Here is an 18,919-nt window from a genome sequence, read left to right as displayed (position 1 = left end):
ACAATTGTCTTTTTATACTTTTGGCTACATTTACTCATTGTTTCTCCTTTTCTACTATACAGCATCTGTAAAATGTAAAAATGTCTTTACAATGACAGTTACACTTTCAACAAGCCAATTTTGGTCCATTAACGAGCTTGGATTGATTATATTAAAATAAGTAGGAGCTGATCTATATTACCCTGGTGCAGCCACTGAATAATGTGTACATACAGCTGGCAGCTGATTGGTGTGGGAGCAAGTTGTCAGACCCCCTTCAAAGAAAGGGGCCTCCTGATCCATCTCTGCCTGTCATTTGCCATTTCCTGGACATTACTACTAGCTTTTTTTGATTTTTTTTTTTGGTCTAAGCCAAAGGGTGAGTCCAGATACAAGACATAGGGTGAAAAAGATTTTCTCTTTGGATTTTTCTTCATATGTTTGTCTTTGTGGTGTGATCATTGTTTCGGACAATGGTCTTAGCCACTAGATTTTTCATACTTCTTTGACTTCATAAATTTGATCAATGGCTGCGACCTGCTTACTCTTCTGTGCCACATCGGTGATTCAGCTCAGCTCCATTCAGGCAGTTCAAAGCATCTGGAGATTCAGCCTCTGAGGTTCAAACCTCCTTGAGAGGTTCCCTGGTGAAGAACTGGAGGACTCATTCGATTCCACACATTGGTTTAGCTGTCATCAGACCGTGACTTACATTTACAGCTTTCTTTCCTGTTACCAAGTCAGTAAAAAATCTCGACTATTCAATCTTTGATCTAAGTTATCCCCAGTATACAAAGACAAATAATCAACTGTATTTATCCCAATCATTTCCTTCAAGTCTAACAATCAGCTCTGTGACTGACAACTTTATGGCACATCTATTGCGCATAATTTCTAATATGTAACAAAGTTCAATTGATAAGACAGTGTTATATCTTTCAAGAAACTGATTTCAACATCCGGCTGTGTAAGATGTAAGATGGCTCTCCGTAATGTGCTGGTGTCACTATTAATCTCTCTAATGTTTAACACTAGTGGAGGGTCTTTGGTAAAGGTTAACGATGGAGGATACGAAGATATCGTGTTCGCGATCAATCCAGAAGTGAAAGAAGATATCAGAATTATTGAGGAAATTCAGGTAGGACAGTAGTGCTAAGTGTATGAGAAAGCTAGTGAGATATACAAAATATTTTATGTTAATAGACACAAGACAACTTATTTTTAATTATTATTTCTACTACTTTTAGCTGAAGAATACTGTGGTTTTCTGATATAATGTTAATATAATAAGCAGGAGAATCGTTAGCAGAGGTTGAGGGGCACCAGTAGCCACTGGGCTTGACCATAATATTAGACAATTACAGAAAAGCCTGGCTACAATACTGAATGTTCTATTCTATTGTATGTTGGGAAATTATGGCCCCATCTAATCACACAAAAACACTATTTTCAGCAGTCGCAGAGGCAATGGATATAGCAGAGGTCAAGCATGCACACCTACACTCCATTCAAGACAAGGTTCTGATACTAGGGTTCTAGAGCCTTGTACATGGGATTAATAGGGTCCTAGTACTTGGACTACCAGCAATCAGTAAGTTATCCCTTATCCTTTCAATAGGGTATAACTTTGTATTTTAAGAATAACCCTTTTAGCAAGGCGATAGCCTATGGTTTAATCCATCTTCTAGATGTGTAAATAGGTTTACGCAAAGAGCTTCTTCAGATAGAGGCAGCAAATAGTAGAGTCAATTGATAAAATACAGTTGAGAATGTTTACTACATGAAGGTTCCTGTGCCGCCTTGTAAAAGACATGGAAAACTTTACATTGTTTTACTATGAATTGCAATGTCGTTTTTAGCTCAGCAATTCGTATAGGGGAAACAGAAGTCACACGGTCAGCACAGTCAAAAATGTCATCACACAGCAATGACAGTTTGTGATGAAACTGCATGGGACACTTCTCCCTCCATGTATGTAGGTTTGGGGAACTTTGCTGGTAATGGTGTACTGCAGATCCATTTGAATAAGTGTGGTTGTGCAGTACCTGTCCACAACCACTGTACAGTTGGAGCTGTGCTGTTCCACTTCGCAACTTTAGGGACAATTGATTGGCAGAGATTCCAGGTTTTGTTTTTTTTAAACAGCTGACAAAAAGGCAGCAACACAAATGCACTACAGGGTGCAGCCAGCCCATATAACAAGATGTTAGCAACACAGGTGCAAAATACCAGATCAAACAGCCACTCTCCACCTACCCTTTCCTGGACGGTGTGACTGCCCAGTATACAATTGCGCAATAAAGGCCAGCATAGGGCGTTGTTCACACAAAGGTACTGCACAGTGTCTGGTTCACAGCCTATTAGTCATGCCCCTACTATTCGATTAGGCGGGCTGGCCAGCGCACTCAATGCATAGCCTTGTGAACACCCCTCATTGAAGACCAGACGTGTCTGGACTTGGCTGCACCCTGAAAAATATAGTGCAAAAAATACAAAAATAGTGAGGTATTAGTTGATATTTTGGCCAAAATACACGAGCCCTTAACCTGCGCCAAAGGTCCCCACGCTAACGGGTCCCTACACTAAACTAGATAGCAAAGCCACTAAAGAAGACTAAAAGTCTCCAAAAATTCATTTTTAATCAACAGACAAAAAGGCAGAAACACTTACCTGCCCAAATCTTGAAACAAATGCACTACAGGGTGCAGCCAGCCTATATAACAAGATGTCAGCAACACCGGTGCAAAATACCAGATCAAACAGCCACTCTCCACTTACCCATGTTTCAAGATTTGGGCAGGTAAGTGTTGCTGCCTTTTTGTCTGCTGTTTAAAAATGAAATTTTGGAGACTTTTAGTCTTCTTTAGTGGCTTTGCTATCTAGAGATTTTGGGTGTCACACTCCCACTGATCTGATATTGATGACCTATCCTAGGGATAAGCCTGGACAACTCCTTTAGTTTTTAGTCATTAAAGAATAACGGTTTCATTTCACATTTTTTGGGTACAGTGGTTTGATGACTGCAGTATAGGCTAGAAGGCACTATTACTCTTGTCAGTTCCTAATTACTGTGAATAATACAGAATACCTGAACATTCTGGGATCCACTCACCATTGACTTCCTTATTATAAACTATTAATGATTTTATTGATACCATTTTTGGGATAGATGTGACATTTTTATCGCTTGTTGCAACATTTTTTTGTGGAATTGCAGTGACCAAAGAATATAATTTTAGTGCTCTTGAATTTATTTTGTTTACTGATCAGGTAAATTATTTTGATATTTTGATAGATCAAACTTTTCTGAACATAGTGATACCAAATATGTGTTTTTTTATTTTTTTAATATCTTTATTTTTAGTGGGGTAATTTGAACTTTTATGTATGGGACGAGCATGCCCCGTGGGCCTGCCTGCTCCAGACACCCACTTCCAATTTGCACCATACATGTACGGCAGATGTCAGGAAGGAGTTAATGGACATTACTCATCATTTCATTTAGCTGTGTTTGACAAAATCTTAATCCAAGCCATTAAATTTGCCAATATATGGGCTCTACTTAGGCCAGTAAAGGTCCCCAAGCAGGTTAGATTAAAGTATGTTGCTGGCTAACAATCATTTAAACAAACCATTGCAATGCTGGCACATACAGCTACACACATCTTCCTCTATGTTTCCTTTATTAGCTGATTATCCTTGCCAAATATGCTCAATGACATTGGCAATGAATGAACAATCTTCCTGGGAATATTTTAACAAAAGGTCATGCGTTGCCGAAAAATCTTTCTTCAAACAAAAGATGTTTTGTGCAACTTTAGTTAAAAAAAAAATAATTAAACTCCGGTGTGTTTTTTTAAATGATGATGGTATGTGATCAGTCAACAAAAAATATTTCTCGTTCTTATGGTTTGACCCAATGAACTATCATATTTCTTGAAATCGCTCATTTTCTTCAACTTTAATCTAATGTGCATGGAATAGTTTAGTATGACCATATCGACCTACATCCACACAATGTCAACTGGCTAAACAATAAATGTATAGGCTGAACGTGTGGAGCATAGTAGATAGTAGAGATCCTGTAGACTTTTACCAGCAATAGCAAATAGTTAGCTTCGACAGTGAGCTGAACACCTGTTCACATTAAAAATAAATTTGAGCTCTTTATTCAAAGAAGAGAAGATAACTGGGAAAAGGGCATCTTCCTTATATAGTCACATAATTACCTGACCATGCTCGGTGAGTTGTGCTGACCGGGGATGTGGCTTGCTGACATCATTCCTGAACTACGTCAATGTGACACTATGTCAGTGCCAGTTGTGTTATACTGACTTTGTTGATATTCTCCTGTTGCTTGTTCCTGTCCTTGAACTTGAGTTTGGACTGAACTAACCTTTCTCTTGCTTGATAATTTTGTCTCTAAATGCACTTTCCTGGGTTTGACCCTAGATTTCCCCCTTACTTAGAATCATAGACTGTTAGAGTTGGAAGGGACCTCCAGGGTCATCGTATCCAACCCGCTGCTCAATGCAGGATTCACTAAATTATCTCAGACAAATGTCTTAGTGATATTACCTGCTAATTTTGTCATTGTCCTTGTCCAACTGATTTTGGCCTGGATATACCACTGCACTACTAAATACTATAGTCGTTTGATTCAGCGCTCGTGTTGTCTACATGAAAGTCGCCGGCTGACATGTTGACTTGTAAATATGTATCCCATGCACTACTCTGTATCCTGTGTATGCTTTGTACAACTTTCCACAAAGTTGTAAAAACTGCATTCAGTCCAAGTATCCAAGGTACTGGGAAATGGTATCCAAGGTACTGGGAAATGTCCTTCAGAAAGACTTTATTGACATCAGTGTACACACAAGAAAAAATTGCATGTGAAGTTTCAGCCACGCAGCTCTTTTATCAAGCCATTAAAGAGGATGTGCATGTGCACCCTCTTTTTAATGGCTTGATCAAGGTCCATTGAGGCCAAAACGTTGCATGCAATTTTTTTTTTGCCTGTGCACTTGTGTCAATAAAGTCTTTTTGATGAAAATTTCCCAGTGCCTTGGATCCTTGGGCTGACACCTTGGCTATTGACTTATCTCCAGGAGAACAATGATATTGGCAGTTGGCTGGCACCACTGTACACATTCCACTAATTAATTTAATATGCATGGATGCCTTTAGATCCATTTCTCAGCACAGACAATATATAGATTAATGTGAACATACTAATAAAAGTACTTAAAAAAATTATTGGACTTTGCTACTATTTCCCTCTACAATCAGTTGTTGGGTGTGCCTTTGGTTTAACAAACTAGATCTTGGGGTGGTATTGGGGGCAATATAACAACATTCAGATTAGAGAAAGAAAATAGTTAAAGATAGTGATGAGAAATTAGTGAATATTTCAATGTTCGGTTCAGATTACGATCGCTGAATTTTCAATATTCACCAATTTATTCAACGAATAATAGCCGAACGCCATTCAAGTCAATGGGAGACAAAAAGAAACGCTTACAAGGCACCTTCAAATGGGCCTAAAAGCTGCCAAAACACATCAAATGAGGGACAGACACCAGGAAAGTGGCCTCAATTTACCCACAGTGCAAAATGTTGCATGGCACGGAAGCAATCAGCCATGCATGAGGTATCGGGGTCTGGGCTAGCATATACAGCTTTTAATTGAACTTCAAATTAAGACAAGGTAGGTGAGGGATTAGTGTAGGCCTGCTGTTCTGGGAGCCTTGATACCACATGCAACCACTCAATCTGCTTTCATGCTCAGCCACACTTAGGTGGCACAAATATCAGTTTCGTAGACTACTATTGTCAAAAAAATCTAAGGATAGTAACACGGGTAGTTGACTCAAAGCAAGTGGAGACCTGACAGTCTCGGAGGTCTACTGCTACAGGCAACATGCTTGAAGGAGACGCAACCAGGAGTCTATACATATTCAAAAATTAGGGCCTGACACCTCTGAAGTGGCATCAATTTCATCAGAGTAGAAATAGTATAATGGATACTGATAGCTCTTTCACTACAGCTAACCCAGCAGATGGAGAGACCCAATCAGGACTCTCCACATTTCCAAAAATTATTGGCAGACACCACCAAAGTGGCACCAATTTCACAAGAGTGCAATAGGGATCGAGAACTTTTCCACTAAAGCCAACCCATCACATGGACACCTAAGCAGGAGTGTTGACATTTCCAAAAATTAGGGCCTGACACCACTGAAGTGGCATCAATTTCACAAGAGGAGAAAAACTATAATAGGGATCGACATCTCTTCCACTACAGCCAACCCATCACATGGACACCCAACCAGGAGTATTGACATTTCCAAAAATTAGAGCCTGACACCACTTACAGTAAGTGGCATCAATTTCAGCAGAGTAGAAATAGTATAATGGAGAACTTCATCTTTTCCACTACAGCCAACCCATCACATGGACACCTGACAGTCTCGGAGGCGTACTGCTACAGGCAACACACTTAAAAGGAGACCCAACCAGGAGTCTACACATATCCAAAAAGTAGAGCCTGACACCACTGAAGTGGCATCAATTTCACCAGAGTAGAAATAGTATTATAGATAGCAATATCTCTTTCACTACAGCCAACCAAGCAGATGGAGAGACCCAATCAGGACTCTCCAGATTTCCAAAAAGTATTGGCAGACACCACCAAAGTGGCATCAATTTCACAAGAGTAGAAATAGTATAATCGAGATAGACATCTCTTCCACTACAGCAAACCCATCACATGGACACCCAACCAGGTGTTCACATTTCTAAAAATTAGGGCCTGACACCAATGAAGTGGCATAAATTTCACAAGGGTAGAAATAGTATAATAGGAACTGACACGACTTCCACTACAGCCAACCCAATTTTGTGTTAACATCTGCAGCAGCAACAGCAGGCACAGAAGCCACATTAAGGATATCACAAAGTGCAAATATGTGGAAATAATGAGATGGAGTCAGGCAGTCCTCCTTTTGAAGTGCAATTATGCATGATTAAAGCAGCACACTAAAAAATGCAACCACACCTAGTCCGTACAGTCTGCGATTGGGGTGCAAAAGTCCTTGGAAATCCATGACTTGTTCATCTTGATGAAAGTTAAGCGGTCTACACTTTCAGGGGACATCCAGCTGCACTTATCCGTCAGGACACCACCAGCAGCACTGAAGAAACGTTCTGAGAGAGCGCTTGCTGCCGGGCATGATAAAACCCCCAAGGCATGACGGGCGAGCTCAGGCAACTCATCCATTTTTGAAGACCAAAATGTGAAAGGGTCCAACCCTCCATGATAGATATTTAGTTCTAGATATTCCTGCACTATCCTCTTCATTCGTTCACCACGTGTCAGACTTGGACTCTGTTGTGCTGGTGCATGCGATGATCTAAAAAAAAGTGTCAAAGGACTCACAGAAATTGCTTCTTCCACTTATACTACTGCTGCAGCTAATGCTTTGGCATTGACAAACTGACGTTCCGGATGTTGGAAGTCTACAGCTGCGATGCACACTATGTGCCTCACTGCTGTCTTGGGGAAAACCGCTCTTAAGGTTGTGTAAAAGCGTGTTTCGATACTCCAGCATTCGCTAGTCCCTTTTCAGGGCTGGAAGCATCTGGCAAAATTTGGTCTTATAACGTGGCTCTAACAGAGTGGCAATCCAGTAGTCAGCACTATTTTGAATCAATATTATACGGGGATCATGTTGCACATAGTGCAGCAAGATGGCACTCATATGTTGGGCTCTTCCATGAGGTCCAAGCCCATGCTGTGTTGTTGGCTGGGTAACATTGATGCTTGTTTCATCTGTCCCCTCCCGCCAACCCTGAACAACAGAGAGGGGATTATTATCCTCTTCATCTCCTGACAGTTGCTTGCCCATCACATCTTCCTCTTCCATTTATTCCTCAGATCTTGCACCTTACCTAACAGTTTATCTTTTTTCACCAGCCCTGCTTGATTACAGTAATCCAAACTCCCTTGGCACCCACCTGTGTGACGACAGTTTGGAAGTTTGAGACAATGTTATCACTTTCGCATCCTCCTCTGCTTCCTCCTCTTCCTCTGGGACCACCACCTCCTCCAGCAAGCTATTCAAAGTCTGCTCCAGCATATAGATGACCAAAATAGTGTTGCTGATGATGGCGTAGTAAGCACTAACCATCTTAGTAGCCATTTCGAAACTGTGCAGAGGGGTGCAGAGGTCCTTAATTTTGTGTCCACTCCAATCCAAACTCCCTTGGCACCCACCTGTGTGACGACAGTCTGGAAGTTTGAGACAATGTTATCACTTTTGCATCCTCCTCTGCTTCCTCCTCTTCCTCTGGGACCACCACCTCCTCCAGCAAGCTATTCAAAGTCTGCTCCAGCATATAGATGACCAAAATAGTGTTGCTCATGATGGCGTAGTAAGCACTAACCATCTTAGTAGCCATTTCGAAACTGTGCAGAGGGGTGCAGAGGTCCTTAATTTTGTGTCCACTCCGTAAACGTCATATGCGCCACATCTGTACTGCGTTTGCCCAGGCTATACGACATGACATACTGTGTCAGGGCTGATTGCTGCTGCCACAATCACTGCAACATGTACAGAGTGGGATTCCACAGTGTCGGCACTTAGCATTTCAACCTGTTAACTAGCATGGACAAAGGCCTCTGTATCAATGCAAGTCAATGATCTGGGGTGCGGAAATGAGCACACAGCTTCAATGCTTTCTGCAGCAGCTCACCCAGGCTAGGATAGTGGTGGAGAAAATACTGTACTTTCAGGTTGAGGACGTGAGCCATGCAAGACACGTGTGTGAGCTTGCCTCGCCATAGTGCCGCTACCAGGTTCGCAACGTTATCGTAAATGGCCTTCCCTGGGTGCAGGTTCATCAGAAACAGTTCATCAGAGACAGCCATTGCTCAAACTTGGCCTGGAGAGCTGTATGACTACGATCTCCAATACATATCAATTTTAACACTGTCTGATTGCTTTGAGCCCTGGCTGCGCAGTACGGAGGTGGTGGGGATTTTTTTTAATTTGCTTGAGGTCTGCAGACAGCTTAATTTCACTGCCACAAAATTACAACAGGGAATATGACAGGCTGTATCACGTTTAGCAACAGAATTTATTTTTTTTATCTGCATGAGCTATGCAGAAAGTGGAATTTCACCACCACTAAATAACAAAGTGAATCATAGAATCATAGAATCGTAGAGTTGGAAGGGACCTCCTGGGCCATCTGGTCCAACCCCCTGCTCAAAGCAGGATTCGCTAAATCATCCCAGTCAGATGTCTGTCCAGCCTCTGTTTGAAGACTTCCATTGAAGGAGAACTCACAACTTCTCGTGGCAGCTTGTTCCACTCATTGATCACTCTAACTGTCAAAAAGTTTTTTCTAATATCTAATCTGTGTCTCCTCCCATTCAGTTTCATCCCATTGCTTCTAGTCTTTCCTTGTGCATATGAGAATAAAGTTGATCCTTCTACAATGTGACAGCCCTTTAGATATTTGTAGACAGCTATTAAGTCTCCTCTCAGTCTTCTCTTTTGCAAGCTAAACATTCCCAAATCCTGCAACCTTTCCTCATAAGACAGGGTTTGCAGACCGGTCACCATTCTGGTAGCTCTTTTCTGAACTTGCTCCAGTTCGTTGATGTCTTTTTTAAAATATGGTGCCCAAAACTGGACACAATATTCCAGATGAGGTCTGACCAAAGAGGAGTAGAGGGAAATAATGACTTCACGTGATCTAGACTGTATGCTTCTGTTAATGCATCCTAGAATTGCATTTGCCTTTTTTTGCTGCTGCATCACACTGTTGACTCATATTCAGTCTGTGATCTATTAGTATACCCAAGTCTTTTTCACATGTGCTGTTGCTTAGAACTATTCCTCCCATTCTGTATATGCTTTTTTTCATTTTTATTGCCCAGATGTAGTACCTTGCATTTTTCCCTGTTAAAAACCATTGTTAGTTTCTGCCCACTTCTCCAGTTTATTTATATCTTTTTGAATCCTCTCTCTCTCTCTTCTCTAGTATTAGCTATCCCTCCTAGCTTAGTGTCATCAGCAAATTTAATCAGTTTACCCTCAATTCCTTCATCTAAGTCGTTGATAAAGATGTTGAACAATACAGGGCCCAGGACAGAGCCCTGTGGTACCCCACTTGAGACATTCTTCCAACTGGATGTGCAGCCATTTACGACCGCTCTTTGCACTAAGCCAGTTATGAATCCACCTAACAGTTGCCTTGTCCACTCCATACTTAGCCATTTTTTCAACAAGGATTGTATGAGATACTTTGTCAAATGCTTTGCTGAAGTCAAGATATACTATATCTACAGCATTTCCTTGATCCACCCAATCAGTGATTCCATCATAGAAGGAAATTAAGTTAGTCTGACAAGACTTATTAGTTACAAACCCATGCTGACTCTGTTTAATCACTTCATTCTTATCCAGGTACTGACATACATGTTGTTTAATAATTTGTTCAAAGATGTTTCCTGGTATAGAAGTCAGACTCACCGGCCTATAGTTGCCTGGGTCCACCTTCTTCCCCTTTTTGAAGATAGGAACAATATTTGCTCTTCTCCAGTCTTCTGGGACTTCTCCTGTTCTCCAAGAATTTTCAAAGATTATGGAGAGGGGTTCAAAAATTTCTTCTGCTATCTCCTTCAGTACTCTGGGGTGTAATTCATCTGGACCTGGAGACTTGAATTCATTTAGGTTAGCTAAGTGTTTCCTCACTATCTTTCTGTTTATAGATATCCTGGATTCTTCTATGAGATATGGCATGGGGAATCATGGTAGCAACCGCTAAAAAATTGTTTCCATGCACAACAGCTCAAATCACAGAACAATGTCACCTTACCACTAAATGACAAGGTGGGAAATGGCATGTTGTTTCACATTTACCTAGTGAAAAAATAGCTAGATCACTATAGAAGCAGTGCACAACACACTTGTAGGACATGTACCCTGCTATCTTTGTCTGTGGACCTCAGTAATGGAAAAAAAAATCTGCTGGAAGGTCGATTTTACAGCCACACAGGACACCAACTAGCTAAACTATGTGACAAATAAACAACCACCTAGCTAACGTCTTAAAATCTAGCATCAAACAGTCCCAGCATCAGGAGGAGCCTCTCTGCACTGTTACAGTGTCATAATGGCACTAAAACAAGATGTCCACTATTTATATGGAGAGTGACAAGTGATTTCAGCAGCTAATGACAAAAGCCGTTGTGTCAGGACCTTGTGAATGTTTCATGAAACACGTGCCCCAGGCTCATCATACACCACCATTATCGTAGCCAAAGTGCTGAAAATTTTAATGGCAATGCAAATGTTTTCCAGCACTCTTTACCGAATGTTTCTGATTTTATAAAGTTTTGCCTCTGTTTCAGATCACGAACCCAAATATGCCATATTTGTGCCTAATTAATGTTTGACGATCGCTTTGAGAGCAAACTCGCTCGTCACTAATAGTGATCAAAAGTAACAAACTATTGAGAGTCATCGTTAGTTTGCATCTGATTATGTCTTTTGATTTAAGTAAAGCTTCCATGGATTCTAAAGATATTGTGAATGGTATTTTCAAATAAACTTTTAGTCAAATAGTGGTTTGCTATCTAGATATTATTCTGATTTATGCTTCAGACTATGCTGATCATATTAATCATGTAAACATCGTTCATTGCAAATTACATAGGTATATACAGTACTGTCTGCCAATGGTTTCTGGATGGACTAAGCTAAATATAAATAGATTCCTATTCATTTGTGTGAGAATACCAAACCACACTTCACTGAAAGCAGCGGGCACCACGGCCCCGATAAGGAAGTAGATGTGAATATGCCATAAACGTAAAAGATGGGAATATCCTTCCCTTAAAAATGCAGGTTTTTTTATGGGTTATGTAAATTTAGATTTTCACAACAATTTTGGAAATTTGTTTTGACTTTTTTTTTCATTTTCTTTCTAATATACATTTATAATATGTATTGTGTACGTGCCATAAATGTATGAGATAAGAGCCACCTTTTAATGTTGAGCATAAGCATATTTCCTCCTTACGTTCGTTCTGAATTTCCTTCTTGAACTTGATGGATTTTGAACTTTCTTATGACTCTTATGAATCTCTTATGAGTCATGTGGATAATGGTGTTATATTACTATGAAATAAGGAATTTTTTTTAAAAAGCTGCTTAACTAATAGAATAAAATAAAGAGAAATTTATTTAGAAATTATGGTTTCTGGAAAATACACTCTTAAGGACTTACTGAATACAGGTTTTTTTTTTGCATAGGGGTATTAATGACCTTGTAGGGGGCATAGAGAGTTGAATTTCAATATTTGCAGATGACACTAAACCCTGCAGGGTAATCAATACAGAGGAAGACAATTTTATATTACAGGAGGATTTATGTAAACTAGAAGCTTGGGCCGATAAATGGCAAATGAGCTTTAATGGGGATAAATGTAAGGTCATGCACTTTGGTAGAACAAACAAGATGTATAATTATGTGCTTAATTGTAAAACACTGGGCAAAACTGTCACTGAAAAAGACCTGGGTGTATGGGTGGATGACAAACTCACATTTAGTGGCCAGTGTCAGGCAGCTGCTGCAAAGGCAAATGAAATAATGGGATGCATTATAAGAAGCATAGATGCTCATGAGGAGAACATAATTTTACCTCTATATATGTTACTAGTGCGACCACACTTGGAATACTGTGTACAGTTCTGGTCTCCGGTGTATAAGAAAGACATAGCTGAACTGGAGTGGGTGCAGAGAAGAGCGACCAAGGTTATTAGGGAACTAGGGGGTCTGCAATACAAAGACAGGTTATTACACTTGGGGTTATTTAGTTTGGAAAAATGAAGGCTTAGGGGTGATCTTATTACAATGTATAAATATATGCGGGGACAATACAAAGACCTTTTTACTCTTAGACCTGTGACAGGGGCAAGGGGGCATCCTCTACATCTGGAGGAAAGAAGGTTTAAGTATAACCAAAGATGCGGATTCTTTGGTTATATGATGTAAGAGCAGTGAGACTATGGAACTCTCTGCCGTATGATGTTGTAATGAGTGATTCCCTACTAAAAGTTAAGAAGGGTCTGGATTATAGGTTATATGCACTAGTTTCCTTGATATTGCGTTGATCCAGGGAGCTAGTCTGATTGCCGTATATGGAGTCGGGAAGGAATTTTTTTCCTCAATGTGAAGCTAAGTGTTTGCCACATGGGTTTTTTTTGCCTTCCTCTGGATCAACATGTAAGGGCATGTTAGGACAGGATATGGGTTGAACTAGATGGACTTAAAGTCTTCCTTCAACCTTAATAACTATGTTACTATGTTACTATGTAAGTAAAAAAAAACTAAATTAATATAGTATCTATGATGTTTATAGCTTTAACTACTCAGTATAACCTCAAATTTCATCCATCACATGTAAAAGCATTTTTTCTAAAGATCCCCTGATGGGCTGAGATTTGAAGAAGGCGGTTGCAGCATGCAAACATAAGAATGAGCTGCAGGCCATTGCCCCTGAGGAACAAACTAAAGGGGGTTTTACACATAGCGATATCGCTAGCAATATCGCTGAAGCATCACCGATTTTGTGACGCAGCAGCGATATTGCTAGCAATATCGCTATGTGTGATACTTACCTCTGACCGGCTCCCCCGCTGTCTGTCGCTGATCGCGCGAGATCGCACACCTCCATTTCTCATCGGGCGCTTCCTGCTGGGCTTCCTGCTGGCATCGACGAGTGATGCATGGACGCGGGCGGGAAGACGTCAGGATCGCCGCGCCTGAAAGGTAAGTAACGACCGCTGCTGCATCGCTACGTCGCTGTGAGATCTGCCAATGTGGTACTCGCAGGTGCGCAGGATGCAGTGACGAGTCGCCAGACAAGTAGGTGCTTTCCGTATTAACGTTTATAGGGCCAGAGGGAACTTTCCTCAGTCCCGGCCTGATCACCAAAAACAGGTGTAACAAGGGTTGCCCTCGCAGGGGCTCTATACAGGCACACACAAAACGGTAGAACACGACTACTTCCGGCAACAGCCGGTCACTATAGGGCCACAGTATGGCCAACTACGGGTCCTTAATCATAAAGTCAACTTAGCCGTCCAGATGTCCCTTGCCGTTCGGGTTGGTGGTCTTTCGGCATAGTAGTTACTGGGCCCAGTTGCTGAGATGACGACGAAGTCTTCGCGCACTCCGGCGCGCTGATGACACTGGAGCCCCACAGGCTCCGGCGGGGTCCTTGGACAGTTGGGCCACAGCCCCTGGCCTGGGGCAAGCGGCAGCGATGTGTGGTGGCGAAGGGTAGGCCACCTGCGCAGCTAACGGCTGCGATGGGGGGTCCGCGGTCAGCGGAGGCCCGGCCTCTGCTGCGGACCGGAGCGGGACAGTGATGGCCGCCGGCGGTGCTGTACTGGCCGCGGCCACTCGTGAGAACAGGGCGGTTGCTGGCGGCTGGGAGCAGGCTGCAGCCGCGGGCTTGGGTGGGACAGCAGCAGCCTCGGGTGACTGCGAGCAAGCCGCAGCCGCAGGCTGAGGGGAAGCGACAGCGGCCGCGGGTTGAACTGGGGCCGCAGTGTCCACGGGCTGGAGCGGGGCAACAAGCCCAGGATAGTTGCCTCGGTACCGTCCTTCTGGAGTCCTCGGTGAGCGTCCTCCCTGGCACTGGTGAATCGCTCTCCCTTGCAGCCGCTCCCACTGTCTCCTGCCCTCTCTGTGTCAGTCTGCTGACTCATCGCCCCAGGAATACCCCGCCTTCTTTATATTGGTCCCTCCCCCAGCCCATCTGTCTGTCACAGTGATCCATCACTGAATCCTGTCCCCCGGGGACAATTTCCCCCGGAACCTAGATGACGGCTCTCATGGTTCCGGCCCGGGCACTCAACGAGGGTCGTTCCTCCCACACCTGTGTGGCAGCTCACTAGCGACCATTTAGCGATGCACCAGTGATCCTGACCGGGTCATATCGTGGTTGGGATTGCTGGTGCATCGCTAAATGTAAAGGTTCCTCCCACACTCCCCCACCCTGTATGCTCGCCAGTCCTCAGGCGAGGGTTTTTGTAGACCGGGCTAGTCTTTCGGGACGCCAGTCCTTGTTGCCATACGAACTGGTCCTGTTCGTAATGTTCAGGGGGTTTGCCAGCTGTTGACCGCTCGGAGCGTCGAAGCTCGGGTATCGTGGAGTCTTCTGGGGTGGTGGAGGGTGGTCGCATAGTGGGTTCTGGTGGGATGTCCGGGTCTACCGGAATACCACTGCTGGGCGACCCGCACATGTGACGGGGGAGTCCTCTTCATTATCCAGGTCCCAGACGGTGGGTATGGGGTTGGGGACCTGGAGGGTCGGTTCGAGCCTCAGGGGATCGGTAGACGTACAAGGTCGTAACATGCTGCGGTGCACAACTCGAGTGAGAGGCGCGTTGTCTCCTTCTGATTGTATTTCATACACAGGCCCGTCGGGGCTTATTCGGCACAACACTCGGTACGGATTCACCTCCCACCGTGGCTCTAACTTGTTTTGGGTACGTAGATCAAGTACGAGGACCCGATCCCCAGTCTGAAAGTCAATGGGTGGGGGCAGTGCTCCCCCCTGGTGTTCTAGATCCTGAAGTTTCTTGTGGACGATACGGTGAAGGGTATGTGTTATGAGCTCATTTTCTGCTCCACCAGATGAGAGTTCTCCTTCCGTTCTCCCTCTGGTGGTGACAAGAGGTAGTGAGGTTGGTTTAATTGGTAGTGATCTGCCACCTAATGAGGAAGATAACGATTGGATCTCTGGAGTATCAGACTGGATATAAGACAGATGACGCCCTATCCTGTTGCTGGTGATTTAGTCTGCTTCTCAGGTCTTGAACTCAGCACTGTTCCAATCTTCTCAAGTTAAGTTTGTTTTTGCTAATGTTCACACTTGCTCTTGTTGGTCAATTCAGTTTTTTGTGTGGTCAGCCAGCCTGGCTGGGCTGTGCTGAATTTCCACTCTTATTTATCTGTATTTGCCAATTTGCTTTTTTTGTCCCTTATTAGATTGGCCTCTTTTTGCTCTGTCTCAGAATATGTCAGAGTGCTGATATAGTGGAAGAAGTCTAGTGACTTCAGGGTTAATTTTGCTATCAGTTGTGTTGGACATTATTTTTGGTAGGGTTTTTGGCAGATTGCAGACAGTGTTTTTCCTTTCCTGTCCTTTCTAGTTAGTCGGGCCCCATCGTTTGCTCAGCCTATTTTCCTGCCTTTGTGTGTGTTTTCATCTTGTTTCACCGTCAATACATGTGGGGGGCTGTCTTTCCTTTGGGGTCTGCTCTGGGGCAGTTAGTTTTCCTTTTTTCCTGCTTTAGGCTTATGTAGCTCTCCGGTTGTGGTGAGGCGTCTAGGACCAACGTAGGAATGCTCCACCACTGCTGCTAGTTGCGTGGTTAGAATCAGGGATTTGCAGTCTGCATAGTTACCAACCTCTCTGGTTTTCTGAGACTTAGCTTGTGTTGTTTTTTTTTCCTCGGCGACCCATTCATAACAGGTGTGCAGCTGGTGCCGGTGGTTTCGGACCCACGAGGATACCCCGTTCCAGGGTAGGGGCTCCTCCAGGTTCAACTCCACCTCTGTAATTCCTTTGCCTTCCCGTCCGAACAACAATGAGTAGGGGGTGTAAACAGTCACTCGATGCACCCGATTGTTGTATACCCACACCAGCTCGGGGACATATTCAGGCCAACAGGCCTTGCGGTCGCTCTCTAGAGTACGCAGCATTTGGATTAGCGTGCGATTGAATCGTTCGCAGGCTCCATTTCCCTGCGGGTGGTATGGCGTAGTCCGTGACTTATCGATGCCATAAAGATGGTGTAGCTCTTCCATGACTTTTCCTAGGAAGCATGCTCCTTGGTCCGAATGTATCCATTGTGGACAGCTGTACACTTGAATAAAGTTCCTACAAATGGCATACGCGGCCGACTCCGCTGTTTGGTCTCGAGTGGGGGTGACCACGCCGAATTTGGTGAAATGGTCCACCATAACGAGACAATGTTCATATCTTGATAGGCCAGACCTATAGTCAGATAGTCCACCGTAAGAAGCTCCAGAGGGGCTGATGTTACGATAGTTTGCACCGGGGCTCGTTGCGCGGGGGGTTTAGCGAGCTCGCACGGGCGGCAGGTTCGACAAACTTCTTCTACAGCAGCATGCAAGTGTGGGTGGTATGCTATCTGCTGCAACCATTGTAAAGTCTTTTGAGCCCCAAAATGAGCCCGCTTCTCATGGGCTTCCCGGGCCAGTTGGTTGAGATGGCTCCCGGCACGATCACCTGCCATATTGTAGCTGACGTGGTTCGTGACATGGCTTTTCGATATAAAAGTCCCTTTTTGATGATTAGTCTTTCCCACTGGCGCAACATTAGCAACATATCTTGGGTTAAAGCCTGTCTCTGTGAGCCCGTGGGCAAATTACCGGTGGCCACCCATCGGCGAAGGAGTCAAACTTCTGTATCTTCCTGTTGCTGCTGAATCCATTTGCCACGCGGCTGTTCCAGCATCCCTCCTAGGTGCCCGGGATTAGGCACTTCCTGCGTCTTGACTGTAGGCGCGGCGGTGGTGAGGGCGAACGGTGTCTCGTCTGCTTCTAATTCATTTGTCTCGACTTCTTCCTGGGGTGGTGTGTCGGATTCTGGAGAGCGCGTCGGCGTGCATGTTTTCAGCACCCCATTTGTAGATGATCTTATACTTGAATTTGGCCATCCGAGCCACCCACCGCTGCTCCAGGGCCCTAGTTTGGCATTCTCCAAATGGGCTAACAGGTTGTTATTGGTCCGCACTACTACTTCGGAGCCCACCAGTTACTCTGTGAATCGCTCCATCATTGCCCACACTACCACGAGGAGCTTGAGCTTAAAGGAGCTGTAATTGCCCGGGTTACGTTCTGAGTCGTGCAGCGACCGGCTACTGTAGGCGATCACTTTCTCCCGGCCGTCCTGCACCTGTGACAACACAGCTCCTAGTCCCTGGAGGCTCCCGTCGGTATGCAGGATGAAAGGTTGCGAGAAATCTGCATACGCCAATAACGGAGCATCCGAGAGAGCAGCTTTGAGATCTTGAAATGTATCCTCTTGCGGTTGCTGCCACTGGATCTTCCGTCCATTCGCCCCGGCGGGAGCCCCCTTCAGCAGGTCCTGCAGGGCTCGAGCTCGGCGTGCAAAATTCTTCACGAATCAATGGTAGTAGCCGGCCAACCCCAAGAAGGCCCGCACATCCTTCACTGTCTCGGGGGTAGGCCACCCCTGGACGGCAGCGACCTTTTCCAGGGATGGTCGGACGCCCTCTGCCGAGACGGTGTGCCCCAGGTATTCGATCTGGGTGCGGAACAGGTGGGACTTCTGGGGATTTACCTTTAACCCGTATTTCTGCAGCCAGCCGAGCACCTGCCCCAACCGCCTCAGGTGGTCCTCGAACGTGGTGGAATAGATGATAATATCATCCAGGTATATCAACGTGGCTTCAAAGTTGAGGTCTCCTAGACACCGCTCCATCAACCGCTGAAAAGTTCCTGGGGCGTTGGCCAGCCCAAACGGCATCCGATTGAACTCGAACAGTCCCATGGGAAGGATGAATGCCATCTTGGCTCTGTGTTTCTCCGACATCGGCACCTGCCAGTACCCACTGGCCAGGTCTCCGTTCCCCAGGGCGGACAGAGACTCTTCTATGCGGGGCAATGGAATCCTTGATGGTGCAGGCATTCAACTTCCGATAATCCACGCAAAAACGCAGAGTGCCATCTTTTTTCCAAACCAGGACAATAGGGGCCGCCCCAGGGCTCTGGCTTTCTCGTATGACCCCCTTCCGGAGCTTTTGGGCTAATAGAGTCTTCACTTCCTGGTATAGCTGCGGTGGTATTTGCCGATATCGTTCCC

At 44.4% G+C, this 18,919-nt stretch overlaps 1 protein-coding gene across 1 annotated transcript in view; it reads left to right on the top strand.

The window, feature by feature from the left end:
• Positions 1–937: 937 nt before the first annotated feature.
• LOC141085891 (calcium-activated chloride channel regulator 3A-1-like) overlaps positions 938–18,919 on the top strand; it is a 79,671-nt gene continuing 61,689 nt past the window's right edge. Inside the window, exon 1 of the mRNA XM_073571509.1 lies at positions 938–1,117. Coding sequence (XP_073427610.1) covers positions 959–1,117 — 159 coding nt within the window. The 5' untranslated portion in view covers positions 938–958. The remainder of the gene's footprint in view (positions 1,118–18,919) is intronic.

The sequence above is a fragment of the Dendrobates tinctorius genome, unplaced genomic scaffold (genome assembly GCF_039654945.1).
Source record: "Dendrobates tinctorius isolate UK_male_01 unplaced genomic scaffold, ASM3965494v1 ptg000029l, whole genome shotgun sequence".
In the NCBI taxonomy this organism is placed as follows: domain Eukaryota; kingdom Metazoa; phylum Chordata; class Amphibia; order Anura; family Dendrobatidae; genus Dendrobates; species Dendrobates tinctorius.
The sequence above is the reverse complement of the archived record's forward strand: the minus strand, read 5'-3'. Positions and strand labels throughout refer to the sequence as shown.